Source organism: Equus caballus, chromosome 30, assembly GCF_041296265.1.
Source record: "Equus caballus isolate H_3958 breed thoroughbred chromosome 30, TB-T2T, whole genome shotgun sequence".
In the NCBI taxonomy this organism is placed as follows: Eukaryota; Metazoa; Chordata; class Mammalia; order Perissodactyla; family Equidae; genus Equus; species Equus caballus.
The window spans coordinates 37080726-37099582 of record NC_091713.1 but is presented as its reverse complement, the minus strand read 5'-3'; the positions used below and the strand labels follow the sequence as shown (position 1 = coordinate 37099582).

At 60.2% G+C, this 18857-nt stretch overlaps 1 protein-coding gene across 1 annotated transcript; it reads left to right on the top strand.

Annotated features, from left to right (window-relative positions):
* Window positions 1-2799: 2799 nt before the first annotated feature.
* On the top strand, window positions 2800-18820 carry LAD1 (ladinin 1). Its single transcript, XM_005608058.4, has 10 exons — window positions 2800-3057; window positions 11418-11555; window positions 13157-13976; window positions 14496-14600; window positions 15359-15402; window positions 16862-16934; window positions 17037-17174; window positions 17493-17579; window positions 17799-17885; window positions 18220-18820. The coding sequence occupies exons 1-10, from the start codon at window positions 3020-3022 to the stop codon at window positions 18223-18225; spliced, it is 1536 nt and encodes a 511-aa protein (XP_005608115.1). The 5' UTR covers window positions 2800-3019; the 3' UTR covers window positions 18226-18820.
* The last annotated feature ends 37 nt before the right edge of the window (window positions 18821-18857 follow it).

Below are 18857 nucleotides of genomic sequence, written 5' to 3'. Positions count from 1 at the left end.
CCCCCCTGCACTGCCATGGTCACCAGCTCAGTCCTGACCATTCAACCTTCGAAGGTTCTTGCCAACACCTTCTCCGCCCCCTCCTCCCGCTGCCCTTGCTCAAGCTCCCTTCATGTCTCTTAAAAAAAAATAGCCCCCAGGTGGTCTCCCCACTTCCAGTCTGACATCTGGCCACATGGTCTCCAGAGTTGTCCTCCAGAGTCTCAGGGCCTCTCCACACAAAGGCCATTAACCCTTCTCACGTTCTTCAACATCCACAGTTTTTGCAGGACAAAGGCCAGCTCCTGAACACAACTCACAAGGTCCCTCATCTCTGTCCCCAACCTTTCCCTTTAGCCGTGGCAGCTTTGACGTTTCAGGCTGTTGAGTTGTCTCTCTGCCCCGTGAACACCTTCCGTCTTTGCCCCTGTCTGTTCATGCTGCGTCCTGCAGCTGGATGCCCGTACCGCCTTTCCGACGATTGAATTCCACTGGACCATCAAGGCCGAACCCAGATCATCTTTCCTCTTGAAAGATCTTTCCTTCTCCATCCCTCTATCAGGGTCCATCCCTCCAGATGCCACAATTTCAGCTTTTATCACAGTCTGTCTTGAGTGAGGCTTGGGGGCACGTACGCTTGTGAATATACGTGTGTGTGTGCACGAGCACGTGTGTGTCTCCATCGCTGGAGAGGGAGTGTCTTGAGGTCAGGAATGAGTCCTCACCATCTTTGTGTCATTGAATGTCAAAGCCATTTGCTGATCGTAGTGGGTAGAATTATGTGCCCCCCCCCACCCCCCCCCCCCCCACCAAAAAGATATGTTCAACTCCCAACCCTGGTACCTGTGAACTTCTCGGGAAATAGGGTCTTTGCAGATGTAGTCAGGTTAAAGTGAGGTCACACTGGACGAGGGTGGGCCCTGCTCCGACGACTGAGGGCTTTATGAGAAGGGGGAATTTGGACACAGACACAGAGACACAAGGAGAATTCCACGCGACCGTGAAGGCAGAAACCGGACTAACGCACTTGCAAGCCAAGGAGCTCCAAGGACTACCAAAAACCCCCAGAAGCTGCAACGAGCAAAGCAGGATGCCCTGCGGAGCCCGTGGAGGAACAGGGCTCTGCCGACTGCTTGGTGTTGGCCTCTGAGCCTCCAGAATTGAGAGAAAATCAATTTCACCATGTAAGTGCCCCTGTCTGTGGCTCTTTGTTACAGCAGCCTGCAACCTGCCGCACTGACACAGCGCCACGCACACGGCCTGCCCTCCAGGCAGACTCTGGGGGCACCGACAGGCACGTAATTTACTTTTCCTTACTTCCAGAGTCGCCGCATACCAACATTCCACGTTTTTGGCTTTTTATATCCACAGAGAGGGTAGTAGATTTTGGACCTTTAGATGTTCGACTGTCCCCTGGCTTCACGAGTGTCCCTGGAAAGGTCAGGTTTCAAATGACCAGCAGTACTTTTCTTCCTGTGTTGTGGTGGTGCCACCACCAACGGGCCATCGGAGAACGTTCCCCAGGTCCCCAGGGAGGCAGCAGCTCCCGGGAGTGTCAGGCCTGGGTGGGAGAATCCGGGATACAGATTGTTGCCATCCCTTCTCTTCTTTCCCTGGAAAAGCACGTGGCTCAGGGTCCTGCCTTGGCCTCGGCTCTGGCCTCTCTGGGGCCTTGTCAACTCTCACCGCAGTGTCCCCAATACTCAACAGTGGGCTCATTTGATCCCCTCGATGTGGAGGGAAACAGGGCAGAATGTCATTATTTCCACGACACAGGTAAGGAAACGGAGGTGATTGGCTCCCCATCAAAGGGCTTATCAATGGCAGAAACGGAGCTCAGAGCCAGGTCTCCAGGCTCCCATCCAGCACTCCTTCCTCAAACCTCACTCCTTACCTCCTATGCCAAGAAGGAAGGCTCCCGGGAGGAGGGGACGTTTCAGAAGGAGAGGCCCTAGCAGGCTAGCTCTGTGTGTGTTTGCAGGCTGCCCTTTGCTGTGGGACCTCAGAGTACAGACCACCAACCCTGGATCCGTGTCACAGGGAGGCCAGGCGGGGAGCGGGGCCAGCCGGATGCCAGCAGTTCCGGCTCCCTCCACCTTCTCACCTGCAGGCCTCGCTCCTCACAGAGCAGAACGGCTGCTGCTGCTGCTGACCTTGCAGTTCTGCTCCATCAGGAAAGATAAGACTTCCCGTGCTCAGCGACTGACCCTCCCTCAGCCCATCTGAGGCTGGTTCCTGGACAGAAAGCACCTGGCCCCCCATGGCCCAGATGGGCCCCCTCAGCTGGATGGCACTTAAGGGAGCCAGGTGGGGCTGGTGGTGCCTGGGCTGCCTCAGGATGTCGGGAAATGTCAGTCCTGTGGTCTGAGCTCATTCCTCCTGGGGGGGGGGGGTGCGGGGAGCTGGGGTCCTCTGCCCTGTCCACACCCTACGCCTGCAGCCCAAAGTCTGGTGTCAGCGAGCAAGGACGGGGCCTTTGACACCTTAAGTTTTCTGTGCCTGGGCATTCAAATGTTTGTGGAGCTGAGTCTAGGAATCTCATCTGGGGAGGGACTGGCCTTCTGTGGGGCGTGTCTGGTCGTTTTGTGTGCAGCAACCGAGAAGCCCAGCCCAGCTCATCTCCAGGGCCTCCTGGAGTCGGGCTGGTGGGTCTCGAAGCTGGGAGGGGGCGGGTGTCCCAGACCCGAGATGAGGGTACGTGCTCCCACTTTCGTCCGCCTGCTCTGGGGTTTCAGCCTGACCCCATCCCCGGGGCCCGCCCCCTCCCGGCCCCACACCTGTGGGAGCAGGTCCGACTGGTTCTCAGCCGTCTCCGCCCTCACTCCCGGCGCCGCCCAGCCGTGCAGACCCGGCGTCCGTAGGTCCGTCCGTCCGGGGCGGAGACCAGTGCACCCGTCTGGGACGCCCACAGCCCAGAGGCCGCTCCGGGCTGGCAAATCGGAGCGGGGTGACATCAGCGGCCACGTGACCCTACCTGGCTGGCGCGGGAGGGCGCAGGTGGGGCCGCAGCAGGAGGCACGCGGCGCACGGCTCCTGCAGCATGTCCGTCAGCAGAAAGGACTGGTCGGCGCTGTCCAGGTGAGCCCAGCGGGGGGGTGGGGCCATGGCCCAGGTGGGCGCCTCTCCCTGGGGTTGGCCTCCTTCCCAACTGGGACCCTGGTCGCAGAAGAGGAGGGGGCAGAATTGGAGCCAAGCTGGGCAACCCTCAGGTGCCGGTGCTGTTCTGCTCCCCCACGGCTTCCTTTCCTCCCCTTTGGGACGGAGGCCACAGACGGGGTGCTTAGGGAAGGCTGGCCCCTGGCCTGGAGAGCTCCTGGCCGGTGACCCCCTGTGGGGGGTCAGAAACAGTTTAGGGGTTGAGGAGGTGTTCAGGAGTTACCTGCAAGTCTTGCTTCCTGAGAGACCCCTCCCTCCCCGCCCCCGTGTCTAGGTAGAGAGTTGTAGCGAGAAGTTCCCAGAGAAGCCAGGACAGCAGAACAGTACCAAAGGGAAACTGTCCCTTCCCACTGATGGGGCTCCAATTCTGAGTGTGGCGTTTTGGGGTGGTGTCTGGGCTGGGTGACCTCAAGGCATTGCTATCCCTCTCTGTGCGTCACTCTCTATTTGTGAGCTGGTCCCTCAAAGGGTCAGGAGATGGGGTGTATTGTCCCTGCCTGCTGGGCATCCTGTCAGGGTCTGAGAAGGCTGGGGGGGGGGGGGCTGGTCCAGGAGGCAGCACCCCTCGTCGTGTTGGGGACCCCTGGTGACTCTTCGGGGAACTTCCCTGCGCCTCCCCCAGAAGTGCTCACATGAGCATCTTCACCTCCTTACCCCTCTGCCCCTGCCATGCACACAAGTCTTGCCCCTAAGGAAGCTGAGGCCGGTGCAGTGGATCCAAAGTGGACCCCTCCTCCTTTGGTCCCATGGGCTCTAGCCAGGTAGAAATTGGCCTCTTGGCCCCACTCCCCAGGTGGGTGTTTGGGTATTTCGTGAGGCCTTTCGTGAGGCTGGGGCCAGCTCCAGGTGCAGAGGGCGCCCTCCCAGGCCTTCCCTATTAGATGAGGCTGCTGCTTCCCCTGCGTGCTCCCACCTCCCCGGTGCGGCCGGGACCTCCTGCCCCTCCTCGGGGCCGGCTCCAGAGCTTCTCTGGCACCTCATCTCCTCGGCAGCTCCTTCCCCTGGGCTGGGGGTCCACCTCCCCAGACCCCCGAGACCTAACACTGCCCTGAAGCACAGTAGCCCGCTAACCCCTGCATGGAGGGTCCCATGGGATCCAAAAGGGGGAAAAGGTAAGCCCAAGAACCGAGGGAGCTCCGTGCTCTGGAAAAGGGACCTGGCCTGCCACACCCAGGGCAGGTCTGAGCCGAGGGCGGGGCTGGGGGTCAAGGCCCTGTGGCCAGTGTGCTGGGGGTGATGTGGAAGTGTCTGTGCTCCTAGGTATGGGCGTACCTGTGCCTGTGGCTGTGTGTATGGGGGCACATGTTTATGGCCAATGCAGTGAGGAGAGCTCCTGGGGGTAGCAGGCTCTTACATTGCTGAGTTGGGGTCTTGGGGTCCGAGTGTGTTCGGTCTGTTTACAAAGACCTCAGGATGGTGCATTGGGTTAGAACTACCACCCAGCCCCCCTTCCTCGGGAACTCCCTGTCCGGGGCCATGTGTGATCCTGCGTCTGACAGCCTGCCTAGGTGGATATGGGCGTGTGGAGGGCAGGCAGCTGGGGCCCTGGAACTTTGAAATTGGGAGTGGAGTCTGGGCTCAGCCTGTCTACTGCTCCGGTGGAGGTGGTCTCCTGTGGCTACAGGGTGGGGCCGGGCTCCCACGGGACGCCCAGGGTGAGAGCTGGGGAACCAGTCCTGCTCTCCCGGAGTCCCGTGGGCAGATGCAGCTGCTGCCAGCAGTCTCCCTGACGGGATACCTGGGGCAGAGGATGGCTCAGCTCCGCTCGCTCCCTGCGTGAACAACAAGCCCCGGCCGGCAGGCAGGAGGGAAAGGCTGTGAGTCACTGTCAACCGGGCCTCGTGGGCTGGGGAGGACTGTGATGAGGGTGTGACGTAGGCGTCCCCAGCCTGGGCCCCGGTGGGGAGCTGAGGGCCAGCCGGCTGCCCATCCTATGCAGGAAGTGGAAATTCAGATGCCCTGGCCCTGGGCTGGGGGCAGGGGTGAGGTGGTTGGCTGGGTGCCCTGGTCAGTGGCCTTGTCCTTTCCTCTCTGGGCTGACCTGGTGACGGGCGAGGCTGGGCCCGGCCTGTCTGCAGGGGGTGAGGGTGGATCTGAGGGCGCCTGGGCCCGAGCAGCCGTGGTTAATTATTTTCCTGCCTGGGCCTGAGCAGCCCTGCCGCCTCCCAACACTGCCCTGGGTGCTCCCCTCACACCTCTCCCTGGACCATCAGGGCTGGAAGGGACCTCAGTGACCCGGGACCTGGGGCGACCTCTCATTGTGAAGAAGGGGATCTGAGGTCTGCTCCCCTCAGGGGCCGGAGACTGGCCCAAGGTCACACAGCCCGTCAGAGCCAGCCAGCGCCAGGCCCGTGCTCCCCGGTCTGTCTCTTCCTTCCAGGATTTGCAAATCCTGCTCCTGGAGCCCCCTGGTTCCACCAGATGCTCCTGGGGCGGCGTTCACCTGCTTCATCCAGAGCAGCTGAGCCTTGATCTGTCGCATAAAGGGCTCCTCTAGGCACTTCCATTTGGGAAGAAACTTTCTACGGCTAAACATAACATTTAAAAGTGAGGGTGCTTCCTCCTCCCTCCCCCGCCACCGTCAGCTGCTGCAGAGTAGATGGGAGTTAGGCCTCAGGAGGAACAGCCCCGTGGGGGCATCTGCAGGGCATAATGGCTCCTAGAATTGTTCAAGGGAAATGAGAACCCCCACTCCTAAGGATGGAGTTGGCGGAGTCAGGATGGAGAGGAGAGCAGCCCTACATGGGGACAGAGACGTGGATGTGCGTCCCCAGATGAAGGCCAGGAGTTGGAGCAGAGGGCTGTCAGGGAGGAAGTGCTGGGGCAGCTGCCCGGGGCTGTGGCACCAGCTGGTGACAGTGGCTGGGACTCCCTGGATGGTGGGGCCGATAGGCTCCGCCCCAGTCCTGGCTCTGGAGCTTGAAAGGTCAACGTGTGGGCCCCTGGGTTTCCCCGAACCTCTGCTCTTCCAGGCTGCCCCTGAGCTCCGGCGTGTCCTGGGTGGGGAATCTCGCAGCCTCAGAGCCTCCCCTGCTCCTTCTTGAGAACATTCAGCGGTCTGGTGCCCCAGAAGGTGGGGTCTCCCTCTGCTTTAGGGTGGGCCTTCTGGGGACGTCCTTTGCTGGCATTTGGGCTTGTGGTTAAGGTCATGATTTTGGAGAGGCTGACCGAGGTTGCAATCTTGGTTCCCTCTTCTTATTAGCTGTGGTGTCTTGGGAAAGTTATTAACCCCTCTGGGCCTCACTTTCCTCATCTGCAAAATGGGATGACCCCACCTCCCCTCCCAGGGTGGTGGTGAGGCTTCACGTCGATGGCGTTTGTAAGATACCTAGGACGTGCCTGGCATTATATTACATTATAGCAGGTGCCAGCACTTCTTTCTTTATTGATTGATTTAGCATTCGCCATATTCAACAAATAATTTGTGAGCTACAAAATGTTAAGCACTGTTCTACTTCCTTAATTATTGTCTATTCATTATTGGGGTTTCAACCATGGCACCTGCTGAGGTCCCTCCTGGAGTCTGACCTCTGTCCCGCCTTCCCCTCCAGGTCCATCCGTTTCCTCTTCCGTCTGTAGAGGCCGATAACTCTTTAATTGTTGGAGATAACATTTCTCTTCCCTGGTTGGGGGGTTGGGACTCATGTTTGCCAGGGTTTCAGGGTGGAAGGCAGCCCCCTGCCTCCTGGGCAGCAAGGGGGACCACATCCCCTTGGGGGAGCTATGGGGTTGTGGCATAAAGCTGGGGATGCTCAGGGGCAGCTGGGCCCCACCCCGTGCAGCCCCAGCCCTGGAGACCCCCGGGGCTAGGACCAGCCTGGGGAGTGAGGGGAGTGAGGGGAGTGAGTCATTTCCGAGGAGCCCAGGCTCTGACAGGTCACATACCGTATGACTTCCCCGAGGGCTGAGGGGCTGTGGGAATGGGGTTGCTCAGGACCTAGGAATCCTGGCGGCTCCAGCCCGGCCGGCGGTGGGGTGGGGAGAGGAGCGCCCAGCTTTGTGGCCTGCTTTCCCCAGCGGATGGGTCCCTGGCTTGGGAGGGCAAGAGCTGGTCCCAAACTGTGTTGTAGGGGCTGGGGGGTGCATCCAGAGAACGAGGGACTGCAGGTGTGGCCTCAGGAAAGCTGGCTGAAGCTGGCGTTTCTGAGCCTGAACAAGCGGAGCCGAGGAGAGATCGGGGGTCAGGGCCTGCTCCCAAGGGCCTGGGGTTCGTGCATCATGAATGAGTGAATGAGTGAATGTATGATCAGTTTGCCAACGTGCAGAGCTACAGGGGTTGTGTGCCTCCGCGAGGTGGCTGAAGCAGGAGGAACAGCTGCCCTGAGGGTCCGAACAGGGAGATTCCGGAAGATTCCCTTCCGAAGGCAGCTCCTTGCCTGTGGGGTGATGGACAGATTGCCTTGCGGTGGGGGGGGAGATCAGGATTTGCTCCCCCTGCACGCTCTTGTTTGTCAAGGCGGAGATTTAGTGATTTCCCGTAGAGGAGGAGAGCAAGGCGACGTTCACACCTCATTCCGTGTTCGCTGGTGCTGGTGGCGTGCGGGGCACGTGGTGGATGCTCGAGAAAGGAGATGCCCACCCCACGGTCTACTCCGTTCCTGCGGGATCACTTCACACTTTCTTCTCAAACCTCTCATGCCCTCTCCACTCTCCTTCATCTGCCTGTCTTTAAAAAGAAACAGCACTTCAGGTCTGTGTGTTTGTTGGATGTAAAGGATGCCTGGATTAAAAGAGCGTTCCTTGAGCCCATGGCCTCCTCCTGTCCCACTTCAGCTGCTTTTCTTCTCAGTCAGACTTCTCACAGAGTTGTTGGGGGCCACTAGTTCCCCTTTCTTGCCCCCGTTCTCCCCTTTCTCGCCCAGTCCGGCTCTGCCCCAGCGGCCGAGGGCTCTTTGTGGGGGCCCGGGAGCCTCTGTGCTCACCGCTCCATCCTGGCACTCACCCGCCTGCCTGGCACCCCCTGGTCTCCTCCACCCTCCCCAGCTGAGTGTCTTGGGCTCCTTTGCTCTTGACCGGTGTCTTTTCCTCACAGGAGGAGTCAGGAAGAGAACTCCCCCCTTCTGGTCCCCTCTTCACTGCCATCCTGGTCTCACCGGAGACCCTCCACTCCCCATCTTTCCCATCTCACTCACCGAAGCACCAGGAATTGCTCAGGCCAAAGATGGAGGAGTTTTCCTGGATTCTTCTCTTTCTCTCCGCCCCAACCCCATCCTCATCCAGTCCATCAGCAAAACCCACCAGTTCTATCTTCAGAATGTGTCCCAATTCCCCCACTTTTCCCATCTCTCTGTCTCTACCCGGTTCAAGCCAGCATAGGTCTCGCCTGGCGAGTGTAGGAGCCTCCTGACAGATCCCCTGGTGCTCCTCCCACCGCCCTGCCTCCTTCAATTCTTTTTCCAGTAGCCAGAGAGATAAATAATAATAAATCCTATTATGTGACTCCCTGTGTAAAACTGTCCGGGGCTCTCCAGCACACTCAAATAAAACCCGAATCCTTGGGCCGGCCCCGTGGCTCAGCGGTTAAGTGCGCACATTCCGCTTCGGTGGCCTGGGGTTCACCGGTTTGGATCCCGGGTGCAGACATGGCACCGCTTGGTAAGCCATGCTGTGGCAGGCATCCCACATATAAAGTAGAGGAAGATGGGCACAGATGTTAGCTCAGGGCCAGTCTTCCTCAGCAAAAAGAGGAGGATTGGTGGCAGATGTTAGCTCAGGGCTAATCTTCCTCAAAAACAAAACAAAACAAAACACAAAAACCCAAATTCTTCCCCTGGTCTTCGAGGCTCTCTGCTCTGGCCTTGCCTTGTCTGACCTCCCTGTGGGCCACCTCTGGCCCCGGCCCCCTTTCTCCTGAACAGCCAGCTCATCCGTCACACCCAGGCCTTGTCCCTGTTTCATTCCTCCTGGACTCTCTGCCACCAGATCCGGCTCCTCCAATTTCTTCTTGGAGCTACGGGAGGCCTCCCCTCCCAGTCTCCTCCTCACATCACCTCTTACCCTGTTCCCTTGTCCTTGTGTCACTTCCAGACATCGTTTTGTTCACTCACCTGTCCCCTGGCTCCCGTCCAGCCCCCCACCGGGACACGTGTTCCAGGAAGAGGGGAACCCCGTCCACCTCCTTCCCCACTAACTATGCCTGGCATGGAGTCGGCGTGCGAAAATATTTGTTTAGTGACTGTCGCGTCAACAAATGTGGTGTTGGACCTAGAAAAAAAGATCGGAGCCTTCGGACGGCTCATCCTCATTCTAGGGAGGCAAACAGAGGCAGAGGAAGGACGCGACCCGCCCGAGGGAGGGAGGGTGGCAGGTGGACCCCGTGATGGGCCTCCAGAAGACCACCTGGAGGGGTCTTCTCTTAGGGAAGCTCCTAGGATGCACTTCATATGCAATTCAGCTTATGAAATGTGTGGGTTTGCACGAGGGCTCCTCTGATCGAGGCTCAGCTGCATGGTGCTTCCTTGCAGGAGGGGAGGGCCCACCCGGAGGAGCGGGGCTGGGCAGCAGGGAAGCTGGGAGAGCAGGTTTGACACCTGCTGGGCAGGCAGAGGCCTTACACTCTTCATTATGGGAGGCAAGAAGGAGGCGTTTTCCAGGCTTTTCCGATTGGGGCACAGACAGCACTGGGGGGCTCATAGGTAGGCTCAGAGAGGGCTCGCCCACTGACCCTGCAGCCCGCTCCTCTGCTGCCTGCTTCTCCTCCGGCTCCCGTGAAGCCCAGCCTCCCCGCCCCATGAGCGCCTGTCTTCTGATGTCCAGGCTCGCTCAGCCCTCCCTCCGCCTGGACTGCGGTTTCTCCCCAGGCCCCTGTCACCCCTATGAGGTCCTGTTTCCCCCTGAGATCCAGCCTCTTCCGTGGGCCTTGCCTGGTCACCTTGGCCCACAGTAATCATCCTTTCTCTGCAGAGGCATCTGTGTGTGTGGCTGGGAAGCTTCCTACAGTAGGTGCTTCCAGGGTGGGGCCCTTGCTTCCTCCTGTGAGCCCGCAGGTCCTCACCTGCTGCTGGCCCATCATGGTCGCCCAGCGCATGTTTGCTGTTTGGTTGGGGTGGAAGGGTGGGTGGACGGGAGGGGAGGTAGGCTGGCGGGGAGGTGGGTGGGAGGATGGGAGGGCAGGTGGATGAGGATGGGTGGGTGGATGGGAATGGGCAGGAAAATGAGGGATGGATGGGCGCGTGGATTTCCAGGTGGCTACGTAGGTAGATGAGCTGATGGGAGTGGATGGTGGGCTGGTGGGCGAGTGGTCGGCTTGCTGTGGGCGTGCCTGGCTGGTCCCCTGAATGAAGGATGACTCGGGGCAGGAACTGGAAGCAGGGGGCATGGGGTTGCCATGTGAGAGCTGGTTCTCAAAGATGAAAGAGACTCAAAGAGCCTGGGAAAGGAAGGGAAGACACATTGGGATCTTTTCCCGGTATAACTGGCCTTCCTTGCGAGTCTCTGCTCTGAAAATGAGAAATCCCATGAGAGCTGAGTGACTCTGAGGAAGTTTCTTTGTGGTTGTCCATCGAGGGGTTTTATTAAGAATCCCAGGACGCAAAAGAAAGAGGAACATGCCGAGTTCATCTGCCTCCTCAGGCTGCACCGTACCCGCCCTCCATGTCCCTCGTTGCCCCCAGAGAGGGAGGCCCCCATGGCCTCTCCAGAGTCCAGGCTGTACTCCCACCCAGCGGGTCTCACTGGAGTGGCTTTGCCCCCAGGGGACATTGGCAACGTTGGGGCACATTTTCAGTTGTCGCACTGGGGGTGGTGCTACTGGCGTGCAGCGGGTAGAGGCCTGGGGTTACCGGTCAACATCCTGCAGTTCGGGACAGCCCTGCCCATGGAGTTATCCGGCCGAAGTGTCAGCTGTGCCGAGGTCCAGAAACTCAGGTCTGACCTGAGTCCTGGCAGCTTGAGTAGAAATTTAATAGACACATAACAGAAACCACCAATGTGAGCCACGTTTAAAATTTTAAATTTCCTAGTAGACACATTGCAAAAGTAAAATGGGGAAAATCAATTTTGATAATATATCTCCTTTGCCCCAGTATATCCCAAGTTTATTGTTTCAACATGTCGTCAGCGTCCACGGTTATTAACAAGAGAGTTTCCATCTTGTTCTCTGGGTGAGGTCTGAGACGTACGGGGTGAGCTCTGCGCTCACAGCATGGCCCAGTTCAGGGCTCTGGGGCCGTCTGCGGATGGCCAGCCTGGAGGGCTGTGGTCTCTGCTCCAGGCCCCTCGGGGTCCGGCTCAGGCATGGGCCCTGGGCTTTCCTGGGCTGCACTGACCTCCCCTTCCCCCAGCCTGGCCAGACAGTGGACTCTGGAGGATGAGGAAGAGCAGGAACGTGAGCGCCGGCGTCGGCACCGCCACCTGAGCTCGACCACGGACGACGAGGCTCCCAGGCCCACCCAGAACGGAGGCCAGCCGGCCGTGGAGAGGTGCCCTGGTCGGGGGGGTGGGGGTGGGCGAGGCATCGTTCCCTCCCCCGGGTGGTGGGGATGGATTTACGCCCCGACAGACCAGGGCAGCGCGCTCGGTCTGCACAGGGAGTGAGGCTGAAGGGCGTGCAGATGACCTTCAGGTTCCTGGCCTTCCGCAGCCTCTCCGCAGCCCTGCCAGGTTCCACCCTCTTCAGGACGATAATTGCTCCTATTTGTGGAGACCAGCCATGAGCCACTACTTGGCTGGACGTTTTATGGGCATAACTCACTTGATCCTTACAGTATCCCTGAGAGGAATCATTAACCCATTTTACAGGTGGAGAAACTGGGTCAAAGAGTGTGTAGGTGACTTGCTGAGCTCATAAACCTAAAGGTTGACAGGGCCTGAATTTTCCTCCGGATCCTTCAGGCTCTGTGGTTCCGCTCTTGCCATTAAACCAGGCTGCGTCCCCCTAACGCTGGAGCCCCACCGTTCGCTTCTGAGCGGAGGACCACAGGGCTGGCCTTGCCACCTAGATTTTAGGGTTGTGAGGGAAAGGAAGAGAAGGGTCTGGAATTTACTGCATGTCCCCTGGGTATCAGGACGGGGTGGGGCCCTCCCATGGGATGAGGCTCGTTTCTCCTCCTGACAGGCACAGTTTGCAGATTTGGAAACTGAGGCTCAGACAGCGAATTAACTTGCCCCGAATCACGTGTAGAGCAGGGTGGTGATGAAGGAAAGGGTCTCGTTTTGCTGGAGGCCAAGCACCGCGTGTGGGGTTGGACAACCTCTCATGTTCCTTTGGGTCCCCAGAACAGGGAGAACAGGGGTGTGTCCTGGGCTGCACTGACACCCGAGGCTGGTGCCTAGTCCCGACTGCACCCCCACAACCGACAGGAGAGCAGGACGATGCATCAGGAGCCTCGGGTTCTACTCCCAGCTGCACCACCAATTTGCTGTGTGACCTTTGACCAATCCCTGAGTGTCTCTGGTCTTGCTCTAAGCTCTAAGGGTCAGAGATTGCATCTGTTCCTTTTGACTGCACTGCCTGGCGCGTCTAAAGTGGCTGTTCCATCAGGCTTTGTATTTTGGGTCTGGACATGGAATGGTTGCACCTTACAGAGGTTTATAAACTTTTTAAAAAAGAATGATGGGGGCTGGCCCAGTGGTGCAGTGGTTAAGTGCGCATGTTCCGCTTTGGTGCCCCGGGGTTCACCGGTTAGGATTCCATGTGTGGACATAGCACCGCTTGGCACGCCATGCTGTGGTAGGCGTTCCATATATAAAGTAGAGGAAGATGGGCATGGATGTTAGCTCAGGGCCAGTCTTGCTCAGCGAAAAAGAGGAGGATTGGCAGCAGATGTTAGCTCAGGGCTAATCTTCCTCAAAAAGAAAAAAAAAAAGGATGGTGGGCTTCATTCAGATGATATCTTGGAAGCCCAATATGTAGAGCAGATAAAAGTGCTCCTTAGTTCAGTGATGGGGCAGGGCTCTCCGTCCTCACCCCCTCGCTGGTGGCCCTGGAGGTATCTCCGTTGGGTCAGGGACCCCCAGGGCTCTCCCGGCTCTGATGTCCTCTGATTCCATCTCCTACCCCGTCTCCCATCTTCTGGCTCAGGTTGCCCAGCGTAGAGGAAGCAAAGGTGGCCAGGTCACCACCCCCAGCCTCCAAAGATGAGGAGGAGGACGTCCAGGCCATCCTCAGGACGCGGCAGGAGCGTAGGCAGAGGCGGCAGGCGGTGGAGGTGGCACAGGCCCCACTCCGGGCGCAGCTAGAGGCAGAGGAGGGGCAGGACAGCTCGGGCCCTGGGCTGGACGAGGAGCAGCCCCAGGCGCCCGAGAAGGAGGTGGAGCTGCCGCCTCACCGGAGGCTGAACCAGCAACGGCGGGGCCCCTGGGCCAGGGAGGAGGAGAGCTTGGCGGGCAGGGAGCCGGGAGTCGAGAAGCAGGGGGCCTCGGAGAAGACCCCGGTTCCAGACAAGAGCCAGGTTTCGGGGAGGTCCTCCATTCCAGAGACGGCATCAGCGCCTGAAAAGAGACTGGTCTCAGAGGAAACCTCCATCTCCGAGAAGGCCCCGGGCCCCGAGAAGACATCTGTGTCCGAGAAAAGATCCATCATGGAGAAAAAAGCAGTTCTAGAAAAAACAAGTGTCTTGGAGAAGCCGCCCGGCCCGGGGAAGACATCAGGCTCAGAGAGGAGACTGGTGTCTGAGAAAGCATCGATCTTTGAGAAGTCGTCAGCCACAGAGACAAAGCCGGCCCCCAAGAGGGCGGCAGCCTTGGAGCAGCCGGCCCCTGGGGGCAGCGCGTCCAGCACCAAAGAGTGGAGAGGAAGGGCCCTCCCTGAGAAGAGCCCCCGGGCCTCAGCCGAGCTGGGAGAGCAGGGGGCGGCCGGCCCTCCAGCTGTGCCTTCCCGCCTCCCGCCAATCACTGTCCAGGTGGGTGTTCCTGTCGCTCCTGTGCCTCTGCTATCGTCTCCAGTCCTGGCCTGCTGGTCTCTTTCCTCTGTGCACTGTCTCCTGTCCTCCCATCTTCGGGCTGCCCTCGGCCGTTTCTTCTCTTCCTACCTGCATCCAGCCACTGTCACGATAGGGGACACTGAGGCAGGGGCAGGCTGCTGGCCGCTGAAAGGGACATCGGCTGTGTGACAGGGAGCACCTGCCACGTCCTCATTCAGGGCTGGGACCCCAGGACCCCAGGACTCTTGGGAAGCCTCGGATCCTTCCAGAAGCTCCCGCAGAAAGCTCTGCCCTGTGTCCTGGCCCCACAGGACTGCGTCTGCCATCCCCACAGCAGAGGCAGAGGGGCAGGAAGCAGCGGAGGAGGGCGCAGGGCTGTCTTCCTCCCCTCTTCCTCCTGCAGTTCCTGGGACGAGCCAGGCCACATGGGGTCCCCATGGCAGCTTGGGCTCGGGGCCACCCAGACCTCCCGTGTGACACCCCTCCTGCTCCATCCAGGTGAAAATCCCCAGCAAGGAAGATGAGGTGGACACATCCTCGCCCACCCTGGCCACCTACAGCAGCTCCCTCAAACGCTCCAGCCCCAGGACCATCTCCTTTCGGGTGAGAGCCCTGGGCATCCTTGTCTCCAAGCCACTGGAGGGCCAGCATCCCTTACAGCACAGGGGCCATCGGTGGGGAGGAGGAAGACTGTCTGGGTGCAGAGGGCCTTAGGATCCCCGTGGGTGGCCAGGAACAGAGGGGGTTGGATGAAAGGAACGCCAGCAGGTTAGCGACCTGGAGCGTGGGTGTGGACAAGCGTGACAGCCCCACCTAGTGGGCAGGCCAGAGCTGCGGGCACCTGGCCGGGACTCAGCAAGGCCCCACACCAGCCCTCGGCCCCTGTCCTCACCCCGGAGGCTTGCTCAGGGGGCAGGGGCAGGGGCAGGGGCAGCGGGCTCTCCTCATGCCCCCCCGCCGGTTGGACTGGGGGCTCTTCTCTGGCCTTTTTCCAGTGTGTACTCTGAGTTCCCTGGTCACTGGGTCATTTCTGACCACCTGTGCTTTGTGCCCCTGCTGTGTGCCGGCCTGGGGGAGGCTGGAGGCCCGATGTTGATCAGTGCCCGTCCTGCCCCGCGGGGCTCCCGGCAGCGGGGAGGCCCACAGGACGGCAGGTGGTGCAGTACCCCGAGAAGACCCAGCCTTGGGGGTGGGAGCAGGTGGCTCCCAGACAAGAAGAGGGCCTTGAGTGAAGGTTTGTCTGGGTGGAGGGGCAGGGGTCTGAGGAGGAGGAAGTGTCCTGAGAGCTGAGCCCTTCCCCCGAGGAAGGCCGTGGCCGCCCTGGGTCTCCCCCTCACCCGCCCCTTTCCTTCTCTTTTCAGATGAGCTCCCAGAAAGAAAACCTGGAGACGACCTTAACCCGCAGGTCAGGGGCCTGGAGGCTCGGGCACTCTCCCAGCTGGTCGGGTTCAGCTGCTTGCTGAGCACTGGCCACCTGTCCTCCTGGAGCCCGGCTGTGCCATAGGGCATGTTGGGGGGAAGATGCAGCCCCTGCCCGGGGCTCCAGACTCTGCGGGGAGACTGGACTAATGTGGGGCTGAGGCCTGAAGAGCTGGAACAGGGAGGGGAGGGACCCGGGAGAGCTGCTTGGAGGAGGCGGGGCGTGGTGGGGTTCCGACCGTAGGGGAGGGGTTAGTCTTGAGGTGCAGGGGTGGGGTGGGGGGAGGGCCTTCCAGGGGGAACTATGAACAGTTCAGGGAAAGCGGGGCCTGAGGTGAGGTTGGGGGCACCTGGGAATCTGCATGTTTAATGAGCGCCCCACCCCCACCCCCACCCCAATGCCCCGTAACGTTGGTGGAAGTAGTTTGAGGACTGTGTTTTGAAAAACACTGAAATAGGATCTGAACAGCATTTGGGCTCGTGTGTCAGGACTTGCACGCACTCCTGTTGCGTCCGTCTGCCCCTAACGTTTGCTGAGGCCCCTTATCCTGGGCGAGGCCCCGGGGTGGGGTGGTGGCGAGGGGTGCAAAGATGAATAAGACACAGTTGCTGCCCTCGGGCAGCTCACGTCAGAGCTTTAAAGGTGGACAGCCACCCAGTGCGGAGGTGCAGGGAGGAGAATACGGACTGAGGGCTGGCAGCTCTGGATGGCTGCCGCGGCTCAGCCTGCACGAGCTGGGGACCGTGTCACAGAGCACCCGACATCTGAAGGGGGCTTGAACTAGTGGGAGATTCCCAGATGGAAAACTGGAGGAATGGCATTTTGAATAGAGGGAACAGCATGTGCAAAGGCACAGAGTGTGAAAAGCGGGAGTTGTCTGGTTGGCTGGCACATAAACATGAAGAAGGGGATGGGGAGGGGGGGCGGGGTGGGACAGGACCAGATCCTGATAGCCTTGTATGCCGTGCCAAGGAGTCTGGCCCCCGTCCTGCAGCCCGAGGGGTTTTTTGCGAGAAGAACAGGAGGGTTTGTGTGGGGTGGGAGCTGTCTGGTGGCAGGGGGAGAGAGCTGGGGGTGGCAGGCAGAGGGAGTAGGTTGCAGGTGACTGTCGTGATGGGGAAGATGGGGAGGAGGGAGATTGAGGGGATGTTTTGGAGGTGGGAGGGTGGGACGGGGGAGGAGTGGTGGATATTTCTGCTCCTGGGGATGTCTCGCTGGGTGGGGTGCTTCTCGGGGTTGAGGGAAGCCTCTGAGGTCTGGAGGGTTTCACTGTGGTCAAGTCTTTATAGCCTCACTCTGTGTTGGAGGCCATATTCTCTGCCAAAATGGTGGGGCGGGGTGGGGTGGGGTGGGCACCACTCCTCAGGCTCGGCGGGCAGGCCTGGTCTCCCCAAGGGGCGGGGGCCTCACCCGGCTTGTCTGGTCCTGTCCTCCCGTCCTGCAGCGCCAGCGTGAGGCTCCCGGCCAGCACGGTCAAGTTAGGCGAGAAGCTGGAGCGATACCACACGGCCGTGCAGGTGGGCGGGGCCCTGGCAGGGGCCCTGGTACCTGAGGATGTGGTGGGGGTGATCCGGGCCCCTCACCCTCGTGGGTCAGCGGTGTGTGTCCTCTGTTCCCAGAGATCGGAATCCGTCAAGAGTCCGGGCTCCTCCCGCACCGAGTTCTTCGTGACTCCCATGGGTGTGGCCAGCAAGCGTCACCTCTTTGAGAAGGAGCTGGTGGGCCAGAGCCGAGCAGAGCCAGCCTCCAGCAGGAAGGTGAGGACTGGGGCCCAGCCAGGCATCTTCAGCTGCTTAGGTCCAAGGTGGCTGGACCCCGAGCCTTGGCCGTGGCCGTGCGAGAAGCCGATTTTGGCAGAAGCTACTGCTGACCTGAGTTACCATGTGTGTCCCTGAGCTCGTCTCCTTAGCTGTGCACATGGCTCCCTGGGGAGGGGTGGGGGCCTTCCAGGTGTGTGTGGCACATGCTGGATGGACATGGGAGTGAGGCAGAGGCCTACCCTGTGCCAGGGCATCTGCCAAGGCCCTATTGTGGCCAGTGGCCCCAAACCCTGAGACGGAAGCCTCTTTTTGCAGGATAACTTGAAGCTCTCTGGGGTTGTGACATCACGGCTCAACCTGTGGATCAGCAGGACCCAGGGTTCTGGAGATCAGGACCCCCAGGTACCCTGTCCCCCCCACCCGAGGTCCCTTGTGGTGGGCTCTCATGGTGGAATGACCCAGGGTGGCCCCGAGGGTAATGGGGATATTCCAGGAGTGGGGACAGTGAGGAGGGCTGTGGAGAAGTCTATGGGCCAGAAGCAGCCGACGGGAGTGGGTCTGGGGTCCCCCTCTCGGGAACGGGGGCCTTAGTCCCGGGTTCCACCTGATGGCCCCAATCAGGAGGCGCAGAGGGAGTCGGCAGCCGCCAGGAGGACCCAGCGGGGGAGCCCAGCAGAGCCCTCCATGAGAGTGGACGTGGACGTGGAGGTGAGAGGGTTGTGAGGGGCTGGCCTGGGGACGCTCCTCGTGCCCTCCCCCTCCACACACCCACTGGCCCAGGGGGTCACAGTCCTGGTCCTGCCCTCAAGCTGCTGTGACCCGATCTTCAGCACACTGGTTGCGCCCTCAGCTGGCTTGCATCACCCCAGCTCTGCAGAGCCCCCCACCCCGACCTTCCAGCAGCCGATTTTAGTGTCTGGCCCAGTGTGTGTTTGGGCCTTGGGCACAGGGATGCCCTCCTGTCCAGAGGCCACGCCCCCTGCCCTGTCCCCTCCCAGCCCTGGGACCCTCCTCCCGTGTTCTGACAGAGCCTTGCCCACAGGTGTGACAGCGCTGCCAAGACTGACCGGCAAGTCCGTCCTGTGGGCCCTCCCTCGTGCCAGGCCCTGCTTCCACAGCACCTCCCTGCCTCTGTTCCCTGTCTGCCTCCAGACCCGGGGCCAGGAAGGTCCAGGAAACTCTGCCAGCTCCTTCCCGGCCCTTCCTCTGGGGCCCAGTATGCCCTGGCACCTTGTCCTGTGGTCGGCATAGCAGATCCTGGAATCCGGCACAGCCCGGGCACAGCATGGGCTCCTGTCAGCACTAGGGGGCTCAGCATCCCGTCCAGAGACGGCTCCTAAAGCCGCTCACTTCCAGAGTCCAGGCGGCACGATCTCTCGAGAACTCCAGGGCCACCTGTCTGCCCTGCTCCCAGCAGGTGCCTCCACGTGCCTGTGACATCTCTGCCCCCAGCTTGCAGAGACCCACGCCGCCAGACTATGAAGGAGCTGGCCTGTCTTCCACGGGCCCCACCTGTCCCTTCTCTGGCTGGCAGCTCAGTGCCTTTTTTTTGCCCCACCCCAACCCACCCTACTCGCTCTCTGAAAAACCTCTTCTCAGGAAAGATCTAATAAACTCCTTCACTCTCAGGTATAAGTGACTAAGAATGCCTTAAAAGTGGATTCATTCCTGGAGGCTTCG